Below are 14,962 nucleotides of genomic sequence, written 5' to 3' on the forward strand. Positions count from 1 at the left end.
ATGCCCCTTCTTCAGCTTCACTAAATAAAATCTACATTTACTGTACAGTAGTGAATTAAGAGTCATGAAAGAAATATAATTTTTCATACTGGAACTTTGAAGCTGTATTTACTATTGTGCAGAGGAAATGAAGCAAGGAAAGACAGATAGACAGAAGGAGAGAGAGTGCGAGAAATCTATTCTCACACTGTGCTAAGGCATATTTGACCATGACTACATTCAAGTCTATGACTCCTGCAAATTTTAAATAAAGAACTGTAACATCTGCTTTAAGGCCCTGAAGAAACAGGAACATTTATTTGGAGAGCACTTCCTCAGCTGACTATACTGATCAGAAGAGATTTGCATTATTTGCTATGGTCTAATATGATGCATTATGTTTTAGCAAATTATGAATTCTTTCATTTTATAGGAACAAACCCTTTCCTCCCACACTTACATTATGATACACACTCTTCAAGAAAATTTGCTGTATTGCATAAAGTAGCAAGTAACAGGACAATAAGGATTAAGGAACTCTTTGCAGGCATTATAGCATTTAAAGTGAGCAATTAAAATAGCAGATGTTACCTCACAAAGCCTAAGCAGATTTCTGATCACAAAACTGAAGGTGGTATTTGCTTCTGTATTACTATAGTTGGTAAGAAGGTTGCATTCCCTTGGCACAGAGATGGAAAAGGCAATTCCAACTTCTTTTGGTATCTCAAGGCAAGGAATTATTTGAATCAGGCGCATAATCTGCAGAACAATGCATTTTCACTGACATAGATAATTTTAGAATTTCAAATTAGGAGGCCAGAGAAGCAGTGTTACAGTTATTTATTTGACAGTGTCATTTAGCCAGTATAGGCACTCAAGCACAGATGTCTAAGCTGTCACAAAAGATTCACAGAAGCAAGAAAATGGGCAGAGCTCTGAGATCATCTCCCAGTCATATGGAGGTACTGTGGCCATCAGCAGGTAATGGATGACCACCTCAAACAGACTGGGACATAAAGATAGCTAGTTTATGTATCACACAGAAAGGGGGCCACAAATCTCTGCATTTCCAAATCCTGCCCTGCCAAATAGAGGCATTGCAATCTTGCTACTGAACTGGCAAAACATTGCAATAAGCAATTACCCAGCATCAAACACTCAGGAAACATGTAGATTTCTCCTCTAATTTGAACATAGTGACAAGGAAAAATTGTGCAAAGCAGAACCCTCACTGTAGTATGATCTACCAATCTTATTTATTGCTAATAGGATTTCTGCATCCACATAATATTGAAATTATTTTCATTTTTAAACAGAGCTAGAAAGCTACCTAAGTACCTAATATAGATTTAGGTCCAGAAGCAGATTAAGCTGGGATAGCACTAAACATATTCACTTTCTCTGAAAAAGAAAAGAGGAATTACTGAATGAGATGCAGAGACTTTAATGACGATGGTTTAGAGCAGTTTGTTGGAATGAATTTAATCACAGCTTTCATCCTTTTCATATACAAGACTATCAAACTAAGAAGGGATGATGTACATTTCTCTGTGCAGATCATTCAGCTTTTCCTGCTGCTGGGACTGCAGCCCAGAGAAAGAGTTTTGGAGTGGAGAAGGCAGCTGAGTGGTAACCACTTTGATTGCTCTGCCATTTCATCTGCTGCAATGTGCAAATAACAATGCTTAAAAAGCAGATTTTCTTTTTTCCCATGGAGACACTAATTTCTGAATAAAAAGCAAAGAGAAAGCATATATGCTAGGAATAGATCCTCAGTCTTGTTTTGTATTTTTTGAGGGTGAAGGAACTGAAACAGCTAAAAGCAAGCACCTTCTTTAGATCTTTTAGAAAGCCTATAACATTTAAGACAACAACAACAACAACAAAATCAATGGCAGTGTCTTTAACTTGAACAGCAAGCCAAAATCTGAGCTTTGTCTAAGAAACTGCTGTCCTATCTACTGATTACAGATGATAGCTTTAGATTCAGTTGATACTCTTCTTAAAATACTCAGGGTAAGCTCTGAAGTGAATTCTAGTTTATTCAGACATGAAAAAGAAAACATGTATGTTGTTCACATGACCACCTGCAGATTAAAGTTGGGTTCTCTCCCAGCAAAGCCCCATTCAGTGCTGGGAAATACACACAGCACTGGTCAGGAGCAAGGCACGGCCCAAACTAACGGTTATGCTGGACCTGGTTTGTTTACACAGCATTTCCAGAGACATATTTTTCTCTAAAAAAACCAAAACCTAGCTAAAAATCCACTGGTTTAGCACAGCATCCTAATGAAAATCCCATAATTAAGTATGAAACCAGAAGTGGATAGTAAATCCAGGTAGTATGACATAGAATTTACATGCAGTCTTTTATCCTGAGAATATACTGGAGTTGCATGATTAACATGTTAGGAGATAGTAATCTATTCAGGGAATTCAGTTATTTTTGACCTAAATTAGTTTTCAAAAACCCAAATGCTGTCAAACCTGAACTGCAGTGTTCAATACTTCATATACAAAACTATTTCACATATTGACTTGTCATATTTTAGCTGACAGGCTTTCATGGAAGAACTTACTTCACAGTGTAAAAGCAGAATCTTAATTTAACTTACTGTTTTCCCTTTATGAACATTTATATACGACTTAATCCAGAAGTCTACCAAGGAGCCTCCCACTAATATCAACAGGTTTGGATGTCAACCATGACAGAACATTTGGAAAGTTCATAAAAGAAAAGGAAATATGGGATTTTGGTATTATAATTATTACTATTTTTACTATTATTAAGAAAAGAAATCATTAAAATATAAACAAAATGCAAGGAGTCCACCACAAAAGATTACATATTAAAAAAAGGCGTTAAAAAGAGCCTGTGAAAACAGTCAGCTCAATTGTGAACTCTTGAGATATTTAGAAATAAAGGGGGTTTTTATAGTTTATTTTCTATTTATTCATAGAGGCACTTCCATTTAAAACAGGCAAGAAAAACCAGCAAAATCCAAGAACCTGTCATTCTACTTTTATTAACCAACATCTACTCCCTCATTGTGCTTGAACTTTGTCATAGCTACTGCTTCCTGTTGGCAAAGGGAGAATCAGCATGAATATTGTCAGTAAGGCTGAAAACAGGATTCATGGTTCACAACAATGTTCACTTGACAGTTACCTCATTTATAATGATCCAGTGACAGTCAAAAGCAACCAAATTAGTCTCCACGACCTGAAACAGAGAACAAACCAGCTATCAGTCAGCTTGCTTGGGAAAGCCAGAAAAAAGTAAAAATTAAATAGATGCTCTCTGCAAATGACAAAAACCAAAGCACATGCTCTCTAGAACTTTTGCTATTGAGCTGAGGATAGAGAACCTTTAGCACCATGCTGCAGAAGAATTTGTGTTATTGTTTGACTTGCCAATTCAACTTGGAAATACATTTCATTGCTAGCATCACAGGAAAGAATATGTTTCAGTTAACTGAGGAGAAAAATGAAAACATTTTTGCTTTAGCACTCTGTGTTGAGAGGAAGCAACAAAGAGGAAGGCAGAAAATTAATATTAAGTGACTTTTGTAAGATTTCTGTATTTCCTGCTTCTAAGGCCTTTCCAGTGCATATCCACTCTGAAAGCCCCTGAATTAAGGAAAAACAAAACAAACCCAAACCAAAAAAAACCACATCACAAATGCGAGAGTTCACAGAAGTGCAAAGAGCAGGAAGGAAAGGGTTCTCCTGAGAAAGAGGGCTGTCACAGGAATGATGAATTATAGCCTGTCTGAGATTCCATGCACAGAAGGCCTCTCATCCTCCTCTCATGCATCTTCTTTCCTTTGCTGAAAATTTGTCCACAACCTGCCTTCATGCTGGACTGAACACGTGCTTTCTAACTCATCTTTCACTCAGTCCTGTCCCTCCTTGAATCCATTACACTTTTGTGGCAAGTCTCTTTTGAATCCACTGCACAGTGCAAATGAAGAGGATAACAATACACTTGTTCTTCTTTCATTAGGTAGGAAAGAAATCACTGACAAAAGGGAGGCCAGAAAAAAACTCTGGAAAAAGCTGGACACCTTATTTTTTTTTTCTACATGAAATTGAATTAGGATTAACATGCAAAAAGTTTTCAACACAGATTAATTCCATTTTATTTGTATAGTTACCATGCTCATCTTGATTCACAACTCAAAACTACTGGATACTTAAAACTGTATTGAATATACCTTAAAAAAACAAAACAGAAAAAAACTCCAAAGAAAAACAGAAACAAATCTTGGGGTTGACAGTGTTTAAGTGTTCAATTAGATGCCTAGTGCTGGCCTGTTATTACTTGGACCATTGGCTTTTAATGACAACCAACAGAAATAGCACTTGCCAAGGATGGTGGCAATTTATACTGTGCCATGTCCAAAGGAGAACAATTTAACTGGCCACAAATCTTAAGAGCATTGAAAAAACTCACACTGATAAACCTCATTATTAATTCAAAGGCTATTAGAACTGAGGTCACTGCTTGTTTAGCAGAATGCTAAGGCAAGATTGGAAATTCTGATCTGGAGAGACCTAGGTGAGGGGAAAGCAGGAGCAGCAGTGTATGACTGATTCCTTATTTGAAACTCTCAGAGCACCGATCAGAAATGAGGGGGATTAGCAGCCATAGCTGCTAATGGAAAACTTCAGTTTTCTGGAAAACTTCAATAGCATTAGCAGGAATTGGGGTCCTTAATTTCTGTGGAGTTCAACAGGTAAAATCAACATGATATTTTGGTGTGTTGCTTTGACATTTTCTTGCATTCTCCACTGCAGGTGTTCCCACAGCATGTATAAAACAATAGGACAGAAACTGAGTAACTGTGATAGGAGGCAGCACAGCAGACTGGCCAAGGATGCTTGAACTGCAACATGGCTGTTCTGATCAGATTGCTCATAATAAACCAGCTGGAATACAAACTCACCCAGGAACCAAAAAAGGTCAAAAAAGGACAGACTAGCAACAAAATTCCCAATGGAGCATTTGCTCCTTACATAAACTTCCAAAGCATAGAAAGTTTATCCCATTTACAATATAAGCTGTCATTTAATTTTTCCGTAAAACAGAACAAACCAAAGCCTTACTAAAGCGGGAATAATTCTGCTAATCAATCTACATACAGTTCTGCTGAAAGCAAGCAGAATTAAACACAAAAAAAAAAAAAGGAAAAAAGGCAGCACAGTCAGCATGTTTTCTGATTTCTTGTCAGGTTCCTAGCAACCTTGTCCTTCCTAACTTTTGGCTCTGGGATGTCCTTCCGGGAACGTCTGCCCTGCTGTAACTGCTCTGCTCAAGATGAGGTCTCCTAAGGTTCCCGTGCCTCGAGTCAAGTCTCCCAGTGGTGGTAGGAAAATGGCAATAACTGTGTTTCACAAAGGGCTCCTAAGCTTTTTCTCTGCTTCCAAATGGCAGTCAACCAAAAATTCAGATTTAGGGAATCCACAAAATGATAATTCACATTTTCTGTTCACTTTTTATTAACGTATTACAAGCGAGCCAGATAACTTCTTTGTGCCTGAAGCTTCAGTTGATCAGATTTTCATGTATTGTATCTCACATTTTTGTTTCAGTTAATTTAGTTTCTTAATAAATATTTGCTTTGGAGTACCTACTTTGCCCAGATTCTCAGATTTCAATCAGAGAACGTCTTTTCAACTGAATATGGTCCTAAGTGTCACTGGTTTTATTATGTAAAGCTCACAGACCTGTTAAGCCAGTCACTGGTAGAGGCTCACTGGTCTCACAAGTCACTCACATTATTTCAAACAGCTCAGGGTACCTGTGACAGATTTATTCACAATTTCCAAATAACAAGAAGAAATTAACCCATTTTTTAGTTACAGTTGAAACTCCTCAGCAGAAAGTTCATGCTTTATCCATTAAAGTTTATGCATTCATGAATCTACTTAATACTAAAAACTTCTTCAAAAAGCATATGTCAGATTGGAACTTGTAGTGCACTCAGAGACACTCAAACTAACATTTTCTAAGTTTAGATGGGCTGCAAATAGCCCCAGATTTAAAAATTCACTTCACCTTTCAGTCTGCTAGAAGGTGCTTTTTGGCATTTTCCTTAGCCCATCTAACCAAAGCTTGTTCTGGCATTGACAGCCACTCAAAAAGTTGCTAGATTTTTAAGACAGATTTACATCTGAACTGGGACTCAGCATTAGGCTGAGATTTCAAGGCCTTATTTTCATCCCTGGGTCATTCAGCCTTATCTCTCACAAAAGAGCTGTTCATTTCAGCAGCACCAAAATGCTGCATCTCAGTCTCTTCCCGAACTTCTCTTCTGCCAGCATGGCCTTTATTGTCCATTTAATTGACCTTAAAGTTGGCAGTGCACATTCTGTGTCTGTAGGAATTGCAGGACACTATAATATTATCATCATCATCATTAATAACTTTCTCAGATTTTCCAATTATTGTGCTCCTTATGTTTTTCAGTGTAGATAAATGTACTGGAATATACTGGAATATCCACTGTTTTACAAAAAAAAAAAAAAAAATGCAGTGCTATGCACACCTTCAGTTTTGATGCCTGAGGAAAAAAGTTACTCAATCCTAAAGTTTTCTTCAAATTCTAAGAGCAATCACATGCATAACCTTACTATCAGAAGATTATCTCCATCAGCAGCTATTAAGCACTAGTCTGCAAGTAGAAGACTATAATAAATCAGTCTTAAAAACTCCCAAACTGTCTAGAGTCAGCAGTAACACAACCTAGATCCAATTATTCATCAGTACAGCAGTCATTACTTGCACACAGCAGGCCTTTCCAGCCACGACACAATGTTCCAGAATGCCCTTGTCTATCTCCTGCATTTGCCATTCTCTTTATTTCAAAAAGCTATTGCATTTTCACATAGAAGGGATGGTAACAAATAAGAGTGAAGCGAAAAAAACCCAAAAAAAACACGGCTAGGTCTGCTTAAAATTGACCATAACCTAAAAAGCACAAACAGCAGAAGTATTAAAGGCAGTTTTGCAGCAGGTTTCTATGCCTAATATGCTCAGAATTGTAAAACAAGTATTTTTTATCTGAGTGATGATCTTTTTCTGGTTGAAATTCATATCTGCATGCATATCAAGTGAGCTGGCATGAATGTGTGCTCTGTTCCAGGGAAAAATGAATGTAGAGAATAATGCTTGCAAGTGCATAAGGGCAGTAATGAAAAAGAAATCTGAAATCCTGTATTTTAGAAGCAATAAAACGACTTGATTGGGGCGTGTAGGAGGTTGGGGCTTCAAGACCTCAAGCATTTGAATACAACGCAAGTTTCAGATTCATCACTGGTTCTGCTGGCCCTGTGACAGGAAGCAGTGCTATTCCCTCCCAAAAGGTAAGGGACAAATTGGAAATTTCCATACAAGAGAGAAGACAGGTGAACCTATTGTTTATGCAGCTCACCTCTTAGGCTAAAACTGAGAAAACTAGAGTGTGCATTCCTAATGAGGGATGAACACCAAAATTCTACAAAGATATTAAATGGAGGAAAGTTGACACTTTCTAAAACAAAGAAAACCATGTAACTATTTGACAAATTCTCATTTCACATGTCCCCTAGGGGAAATCATACAAGCTGTGGGCTAATAAACATACAAAGCTATAGGTCAATGCAAAAAGCTCTCTGAAGCCAAGCAGAGCTGCTGGCAAGGAGAGCATTAGGAAAAAATATCCCTACCCTGTTCTTACTGCTCCTTTAGGCATTTAAGCCACCTTTGGAGTTAGACACTTCAGTCTAACCCAAGACAGCTGCCTTTGAGCTTCTAAATATAAGTTGCTTTCTTAACTGTGATGAATGGGACTACCAGTAGCTAAAGGAAGCAGAATTTATTAATTCTGTATTGACTGTTCTGCAGTTCAGGCCATATGTATTTACTAAAAAGGAAATATTTGAAAGAATACCCCAATCCAAAAAAGCATTTTGTGCTTTGGAGGTGCCATCTCCGCTATTCCATTGAGTACCTCCATTTGTAAGCAGAACTCCAGGGTGAACTGGGGAGCTGTGTTTAAGCTTAATGCCCATTGCCACTGACTCCTTCCTGTCTCAGACAGCTAAATCAGTGTCAGGGAACAAGCAGAGGACAGCCTATTAACCAACTCCTTCAGAAAACTGCTTTTCTGAATTCAGCTTTTTTTTCATGTAGAGACTGTTGGTATTCAATTATTTATAATGCCATATCACATAATTCTCCATTACTAAGATTCAAAGTAGCAAGTTAGCATGCCAGTTCTGAAACAGACCTTATGAAATTGTGGAAAAGCTGAAAAAGAAAATAACTCTCTACTCACTCAGCCCCTTTTCAGACACAGAGTTCACACTTGAGTATATGAAAACATTGCCATTAGTTGTATAAATCCTTGCAAAGGATTTATTAGTTGCAGCAAAGGATACAGCCTGTCAAGTATGCAGCACTATTCACGCACAATCACAGAAATCCACAGCAACAGATACAAAAGATCATTCTTAACATCTTCATAACTTTAGAAATATGTTCATGTCAAGCTCCAGCAGTTCTCCTAACATCCTATTAAAATAAATCAAACTCATGCTTCATGAGGAAGGTGTTCCACTTAGTGAAACACAGACGTTATTGAACTGATGAGCACGAACACAGATGAAACAGAAACTAATTTTCTTTTTCTAAAGAATTCAACTACACACTGAGGGAGATTTAGCAGAGAGCACAAAAACGCTGCCAAGATGACAAGTGATGAGCAAGGACAAATCATCTGTCATTGGCAGCAACTCCAGAACTTCTGAATCTTTGGAAGAGCTTGACAATTTGTCATAACTATTTCTATTGTTCACACTCAAACCTTTAAATGGCCTAAATGTAAGACAATCTAAAGCAAGTAAAGCAGCTGTAGTGCCAGCATGCAAGCTTTTTCCATGTGCAGTAGTAAGCAAGAAAGAAAAAAGGGTTTTTGTCCAAAAAAACCCAAGTCATTTAATGGAAAATTACATCAAAAATTATCTACATTGCTTCTTTCTTATAGATATGGGGCCACAAGTGCAGGCAAAAACTGCAAGACAGAGATCATAAAGGAAAACCATTCCTTTCATTTAATGGAAAATTACATCAAAAATTATCTACATTGCCTCTTTCTTATAGCTGTGTGCTCAAAAGTGTGGGCAAAAACTGCAAGATACAGATGATAAAGGAAGATAATTCCTTTCCTTCACAAAGGAAATACAGGAAAAACATTCTGGATTTTCAAAATTTAGTCCCACACATATGCAACTAGTCAGACAAGCTTGCAAACATCCAAGCAAGAAGCAATGTTGCATGTAAACAAAGATCCTTACAGGACCAGGCCATCTCAGGTATCTCCTGTTTGAAACACAGAGGAGAGCTCCCTGGCTCCTGGTTTACTTGTGCTACAGCTGGGACTGCTCGTGACAAGGCACCCAGAGGCCATGGCTCCTTTCTCAAAATGTTGAAGGGAACTGTCTTCAACTAGAGCTTGCCTTCCTGTCAACCTTCTGCTCCTCCAGGAGCACCTGCAGTACTGACTGCGAATCCTTCTGCTGGACCACCACAGAGCAAACCACGCTTTCCATTTGATTGGGTTTTTTTTTCCACAAAAGCCAACAAGATGGCATTACACAGGCCATAGCTCTGGGAATGGCTGATATTGGAATAATTTAGAAAGTGATTTAGAAAGTTTCTCAAGAGTTGAGCTGGGATACCAACCTCCTGTTAACTTTTCCCAAACACTGTCTGCCTACAATATGTCCAAACCAATACAAGGCTTTACAAACTGGACTGCATTCTTCCAAATGGAAGATTGACAAAATGCTTTCATCCAATACCTATAGATTTGCTGCCCATGTCTTTGCATGGACCAGCCTCTTGGAGTCACCACTGCTGTTTTATAGGTGAACATGTCTTAACCTGATTTTCTCCCCCAGGGACATAGCAATTTGAGGATCACTAAGATATAATAAAAAACAGACTTCCAATATGCACATGTGAGACAGGAAGCCACCCCAATTCAAGCCTGCTCCCACCCCCACTCTGAGAAAACAACAACCAAACAAAAACCAACAACCAATCAAACACAAGAAGTCAGAGGCCATTTCTAAACATGACGTTTAACTAAAGATGTTAACTTTGGACTAGTGTGAGCATTCAGAGCAGTCTCTAACAGTACAGTATCCCCTTAGACTGGTATGTAAAGCAAAATATGGAAGTTAAAGACTATTAAATAGCAAAGAAAGGTGATAAACTGAAGACTACCTAAACTGATCTGAAGTTTAGAAAGGTAGAAGCGTGGAGTTGTACTATTTAGTATATTGTACTAGGTTAAACACCCACAGGACTAGTTCATGGAGATCCTCAGGTAGGTTTGTGCTTATTTTTACTTTTTTTCCTTCTAGCTCCTAATTCATCAAACCACCACCATTTTATCAGGCTGGTTGCTCCATTTCTTCCTTCTGGTGCCACAGCAAGTTCTTTCTGTGCTCCCACTCTTAGCCTTTCAGCTTTTCAGTAGGGAGATCAGTTGTTGATTTATAAAGCTCATTCTTATGCACCAGAAACTAAAGCTCATGAAAATCTCTCTTCACCAAAGGCAGTATTTTTTTGTAATCTAATTTTAATCTCTACCCATTTCTGCTATTGAGAGATGAAAAACAGAACCAAACCACACATGGCTATAGTTATTTTTGTTCTTCTGGACAGCCACCTCATTCTGGGATTTCTTTCCCTGACATTCCTTCTAAGAAAAAGCAAGGAAACAAACATCCACAAAAACTCTCCCCAAAAAAAAACCAAACCAAAAAAAGAAAAAAAAAAAACCCAAAAAAACCACACACACACACACAAAAAAAAAAACCACAAAAAAACCCCCAAAGAAAATACCAACTACTGGATGAACCCTGACAGACACATTCACCAGTGATTAGAATGCAAGCTTCTACAGCATTTGGAGGAAGCAGGTGGAAATTGTCCTCAAGTTTCCTCCTAAGGATGGGTGATACGGCTGACAGAGCTTCATTTGTTTGTCTCATGAAAATGCATTTCTTTTAAAAATAAATAGGTGAAGCACCTGATCAGTTTTCCACTTTTTCAGATCTATTTCAAAAGATGACACTTTTAAACTAAAAGCATTGGGTTACTCCACTGAATAATTAGTTTGATATTGACTTGGCTTGCCATCATAACTACATCTGAAATGAGTCAAGCTTCAGGGAACACTTTGTATCTTCTGTCCTAAGATTTTAAGAGATGGAGGCTGTTAAAGTACAGAAATCAGCCCCATGCTAAATAAAACAGTTAAATATTCAATAAAAGTAAATAAAGACAGCATTAATACTTCAGTGAGTTTGACCACAGGCTTGTACTGAGAACACAAAATAAAAACACATTCTGTCTAGCAGAAATGGCCTTTTAAAAATGACTCATTTCCTTAACCATTGAGAAAAGCTAATAATGTATATTTTATAGGTGTCTAAACCCATGCATCTTTCTGAAGTCAGCCTGTAGAATGTAGGTTTAAAATAAAATAACTATAAGCAATTTACATATCTTTCATTTTAAGGATTATTTTATTCTTAGTTGGTTTTCTTACTTCCAAATTTATGCTTTGATTTATATTCCTATTATCCTTCTGAAAAGTGTTTATAATATCGACTCTGGGAAAAAAAAACAAAACCCAAAACCAAAACAAACCACCACATATTTTTTTCTTAAGTTCTGAAGCTACTTGGCTTTAACTCAGACCTATTCTCCTGCCTGCACTGCAAGACAGTTGCAAGAAAGCAGAATAATGGTACTCTTAATGAACAATAATGTACATTCCACCTAGAAACTATTTATTTCAAAGTAAAAAAGTGTCTCAAATTATCATGGAAATACAGAAATTCAGATTCATTACTGTTGAGTGGTTGCCTCTACCTGCCTTTCTTTTTATAAACTAGATTTTGTTTATAGCAATAGTACTAAATTGACCCCTGAAGACCTCGTTATCTTTTTTTTTTAAGCTGAATTCTATATGGAAATTGAAGAAGAAAACTTGAGTATTTGGCCCTGACAGGGGCTTTGAATCCAAGTGGTTGTCATCACACCTTTGAAGTTGAAGAACCAAACATAAGAAGCCTGAATCTACACCACAGTATCACAATTTCCTTGTTCTTATGGATTAAGAGCTGGAGTCAGAGACTTCTCCCAGCTGTGGTGTTTATTTTAAACACTTCAGCATCTCCTACTTGCAGCCATTCAGGAGCTACCCTTTTAGTGAACTCACTCAAGATTGAAGGCTGTTGACAAGTCCTCTAAAAGATGGAAAATAATTGCCTTGCTGATTTTGATGCCTTTGCAACTGCCTTCTCCAAGGTCAGAATCTCTCCACAACAGTGAAAGTCAGGGATTAATGAAGCTTTGTCACAGATTTACAGTTACTCCATCTGCACATATAAATTATTTTTCTAAGCAGAATAAAAAGTTCAGTTTTTAATTTTAACCTCTTGCAGACTTTATAGGCAGCATCTGATTTATTCCAAGCCCTTATTAATGTAAAGAAAGCGTTCAAACTATTAATGGGACACAAGAAGTTCAGACAAACAGTCATTAATTCAATGCTTCAATTTGTAGAGGAAAAAGGAATGCCAGTTGGACAATGGATCTTAAGTCTGCCTTAGTATCATGTCTGCTAGTAAAGAGAGCTTTGGAGGCTACAAAAAGAATACAGATGGTAAAATGGTATCTGTCATAATTTCAATGTATGCTCCTTTGTTACCTCATATAAAAATGTGCAAATTTGTTCATATTTACTTCCTCTTTAAACATACACCTATTGAGAATCATGATTAACCAAAGTTACCACTTTAGTAAGGTAGTGAACAGATAAGACTGAAGAAAAACACACTTGTGAGGCACAAGATTCCTTCCCAGTGTGCATTACTACGGGTTGACTGCACTCAGCAAAAGGAAAATTAAATAAAACTTGTAAAAGAATCATATAAAGGCTGTATTTTAAATAACCTTTCCCTTCTCAACCATGATTGATTTTATACCTCAGTACTTTCATAGATTGTAGTACAGTTCCTCTTCCTTTACACCAGTATAACTTAAAAGTATATTCAATTAGGATGGAAATCACTGTCAGAAAGAGGCTGAAGAATAGGGGGTTTGAGGAACAACTTGAAGTTTTGAAGTAGAGAACAGAAGTAGCAGAACAGGGTGCCTGATTCAGAGGGATGTTTGGTAGTGTGAACAAATATTTTTGACTGCTATTGCTTAAAAGCAAGCAAACAGAAAAACTAAAGCCATAACAACAGTTTTCTTAAGACCAGCCATTTTCCATAAAAAAAGCTTCCTCTCCAACCAAGGTACAAGCAATCCAAATTAATAAAATACTGATTAAAGTTAATCTACTCAATTTGGCCCATTCTCATTGTTTGTTTTTGATATTAAGTGTGGGTGCCATTGTTTTTAAAGTTTAGCAACTATTAAAAAAATAGATTGAATTTATGTCTCCAAACTGAAAACAGAAGACTTAGTTCACCTTTACCTCCTTTTTTTTTTCCAAAGAATAGCAAAGGAATATTTTATAGCCAGACCCTCTGAATTGATTGGCAACTGTAATTTACTCAGATTTTCCTCAAGAGGGGCTGCAGAATGCTGAGTGCCTTTGAAAACTTGCGCATTCCATTCAGGATTTTAAATATAAGTTGAGTGCCTTGAAAATCCTGCCCTGATTATGGCTGGCAGTGTGTTGTTTATTGTATTAGTGATACGGAAATGTGGTTTCAACTCCTTTTGCATCTGTTAGTAAACTCAAGATTTAGTCTAACTGCCTATCAGGGAAAATGTTCAACTTCATACACTACAGAATATAACAGTGCTGCTCTTTTTTCTTTGCTGTCTGACTTAAAAGCAATTTTTGCCAAGCATCAGACTGGCATTACTGAAACAGAAAGTATTTCATTTTCCTATCACAGGCATTATTAACAAAGGTCACCATTCAAGTGACAAAATATCGCTAAAGCCATCAGCTCATTTTGCTCTTCAGCTTCGTGGTGGTGCCTCTCCTGTCATTTCACATATCTGCAGAGAACAACAGTGGCAGAGGTTCAAGTGAGATAGCCCCCATTTCTGACTTGTACATAAACTTAGCATTCAGCTCCTCTCCAAGCATACAGGCTGAAAGCATTTTTTTCTTGTAATAGGAGTTCAAGAATCAGGAGCAGTTTAATGGAGTTCTAACTGGCTGCAGGATTGAAGCTCCCTATGAAAAACAAGCTCTCAAAAGTACTTGTGCAAAGACAAAATCAGTTCTAAACACATTGAAAGCATTCTGGTCACCAAATTGCAAAGCCTAGTGGCCATTTTTGCTTCTGTGCTTCACAAGAGATGAATAAATAGATCGCTCTTACTAAAGGTCCAAAGGCTTTGTGGGCCCAGACAGAAGATCTGCACAAGGACTCACTGAGTCTTATAAACGGCATGGATCAAAGCAGCAGCCTTTTCTTTTTCTCATAATGGCTCTAATTTTTCCTAATAAAGTACTTCAAAATGTTGGGAAATTCAGCTATTGCTTCTGAGAGTAGTTCAGCCAATCAACTACAGGAACCCAGACTATAATTGAAAGATTTTTATAAGCCATGTGTGTCCCAACATCAACCATGCAAAGCAGTTCAGATTCATCTTTCCAAAAAAACCCTGCTGGCCAGATATCTGTGTGCAGACCTTCAATCTGAAATCCTTCATATATGTCAGTGAAGGTTATTAAAAACTGATGTTCAAGGTGAATACAAAGTACTCTCTGTATTACCACAATTCTCTAGCAGCTAATGGTTAAGCTAACAGAAATGTGACAACTCAGCAAAAACTGATACAGGCTAAAATATATTTCAGCTCTATAAAGAGAGAAAATCTGTATGTTTTTCATCATTGTTTGAGGCTGGTTTAAAAGCATGTTTCACACAGTAATTGCACCTGGATCCA

The 14,962-nt window shown here is 37.3% G+C and overlaps 1 protein-coding gene across 1 annotated transcript in view; it reads right to left on the reverse strand.

The window, feature by feature from the left end:
- GRID2 (glutamate ionotropic receptor delta type subunit 2) overlaps window positions 1–14,962 on the reverse strand; it is a 669,086-nt gene that overhangs the window by 209,423 nt on the left and 444,701 nt on the right. Inside the window, exon 5 of the mRNA XM_030948215.1 lies at window positions 3,149–3,202. Within this exon, the coding sequence (XP_030804075.1) occupies window positions 3,149–3,202 (54 nt within the window). The remainder of the gene's footprint in view (window positions 1–3,148; window positions 3,203–14,962) is intronic.

The sequence above is a fragment of the Camarhynchus parvulus genome, chromosome 4 (genome assembly GCF_901933205.1).
Source record: "Camarhynchus parvulus chromosome 4, STF_HiC, whole genome shotgun sequence".
Classification (NCBI taxonomy): domain Eukaryota; kingdom Metazoa; phylum Chordata; class Aves; order Passeriformes; family Thraupidae; genus Camarhynchus; species Camarhynchus parvulus.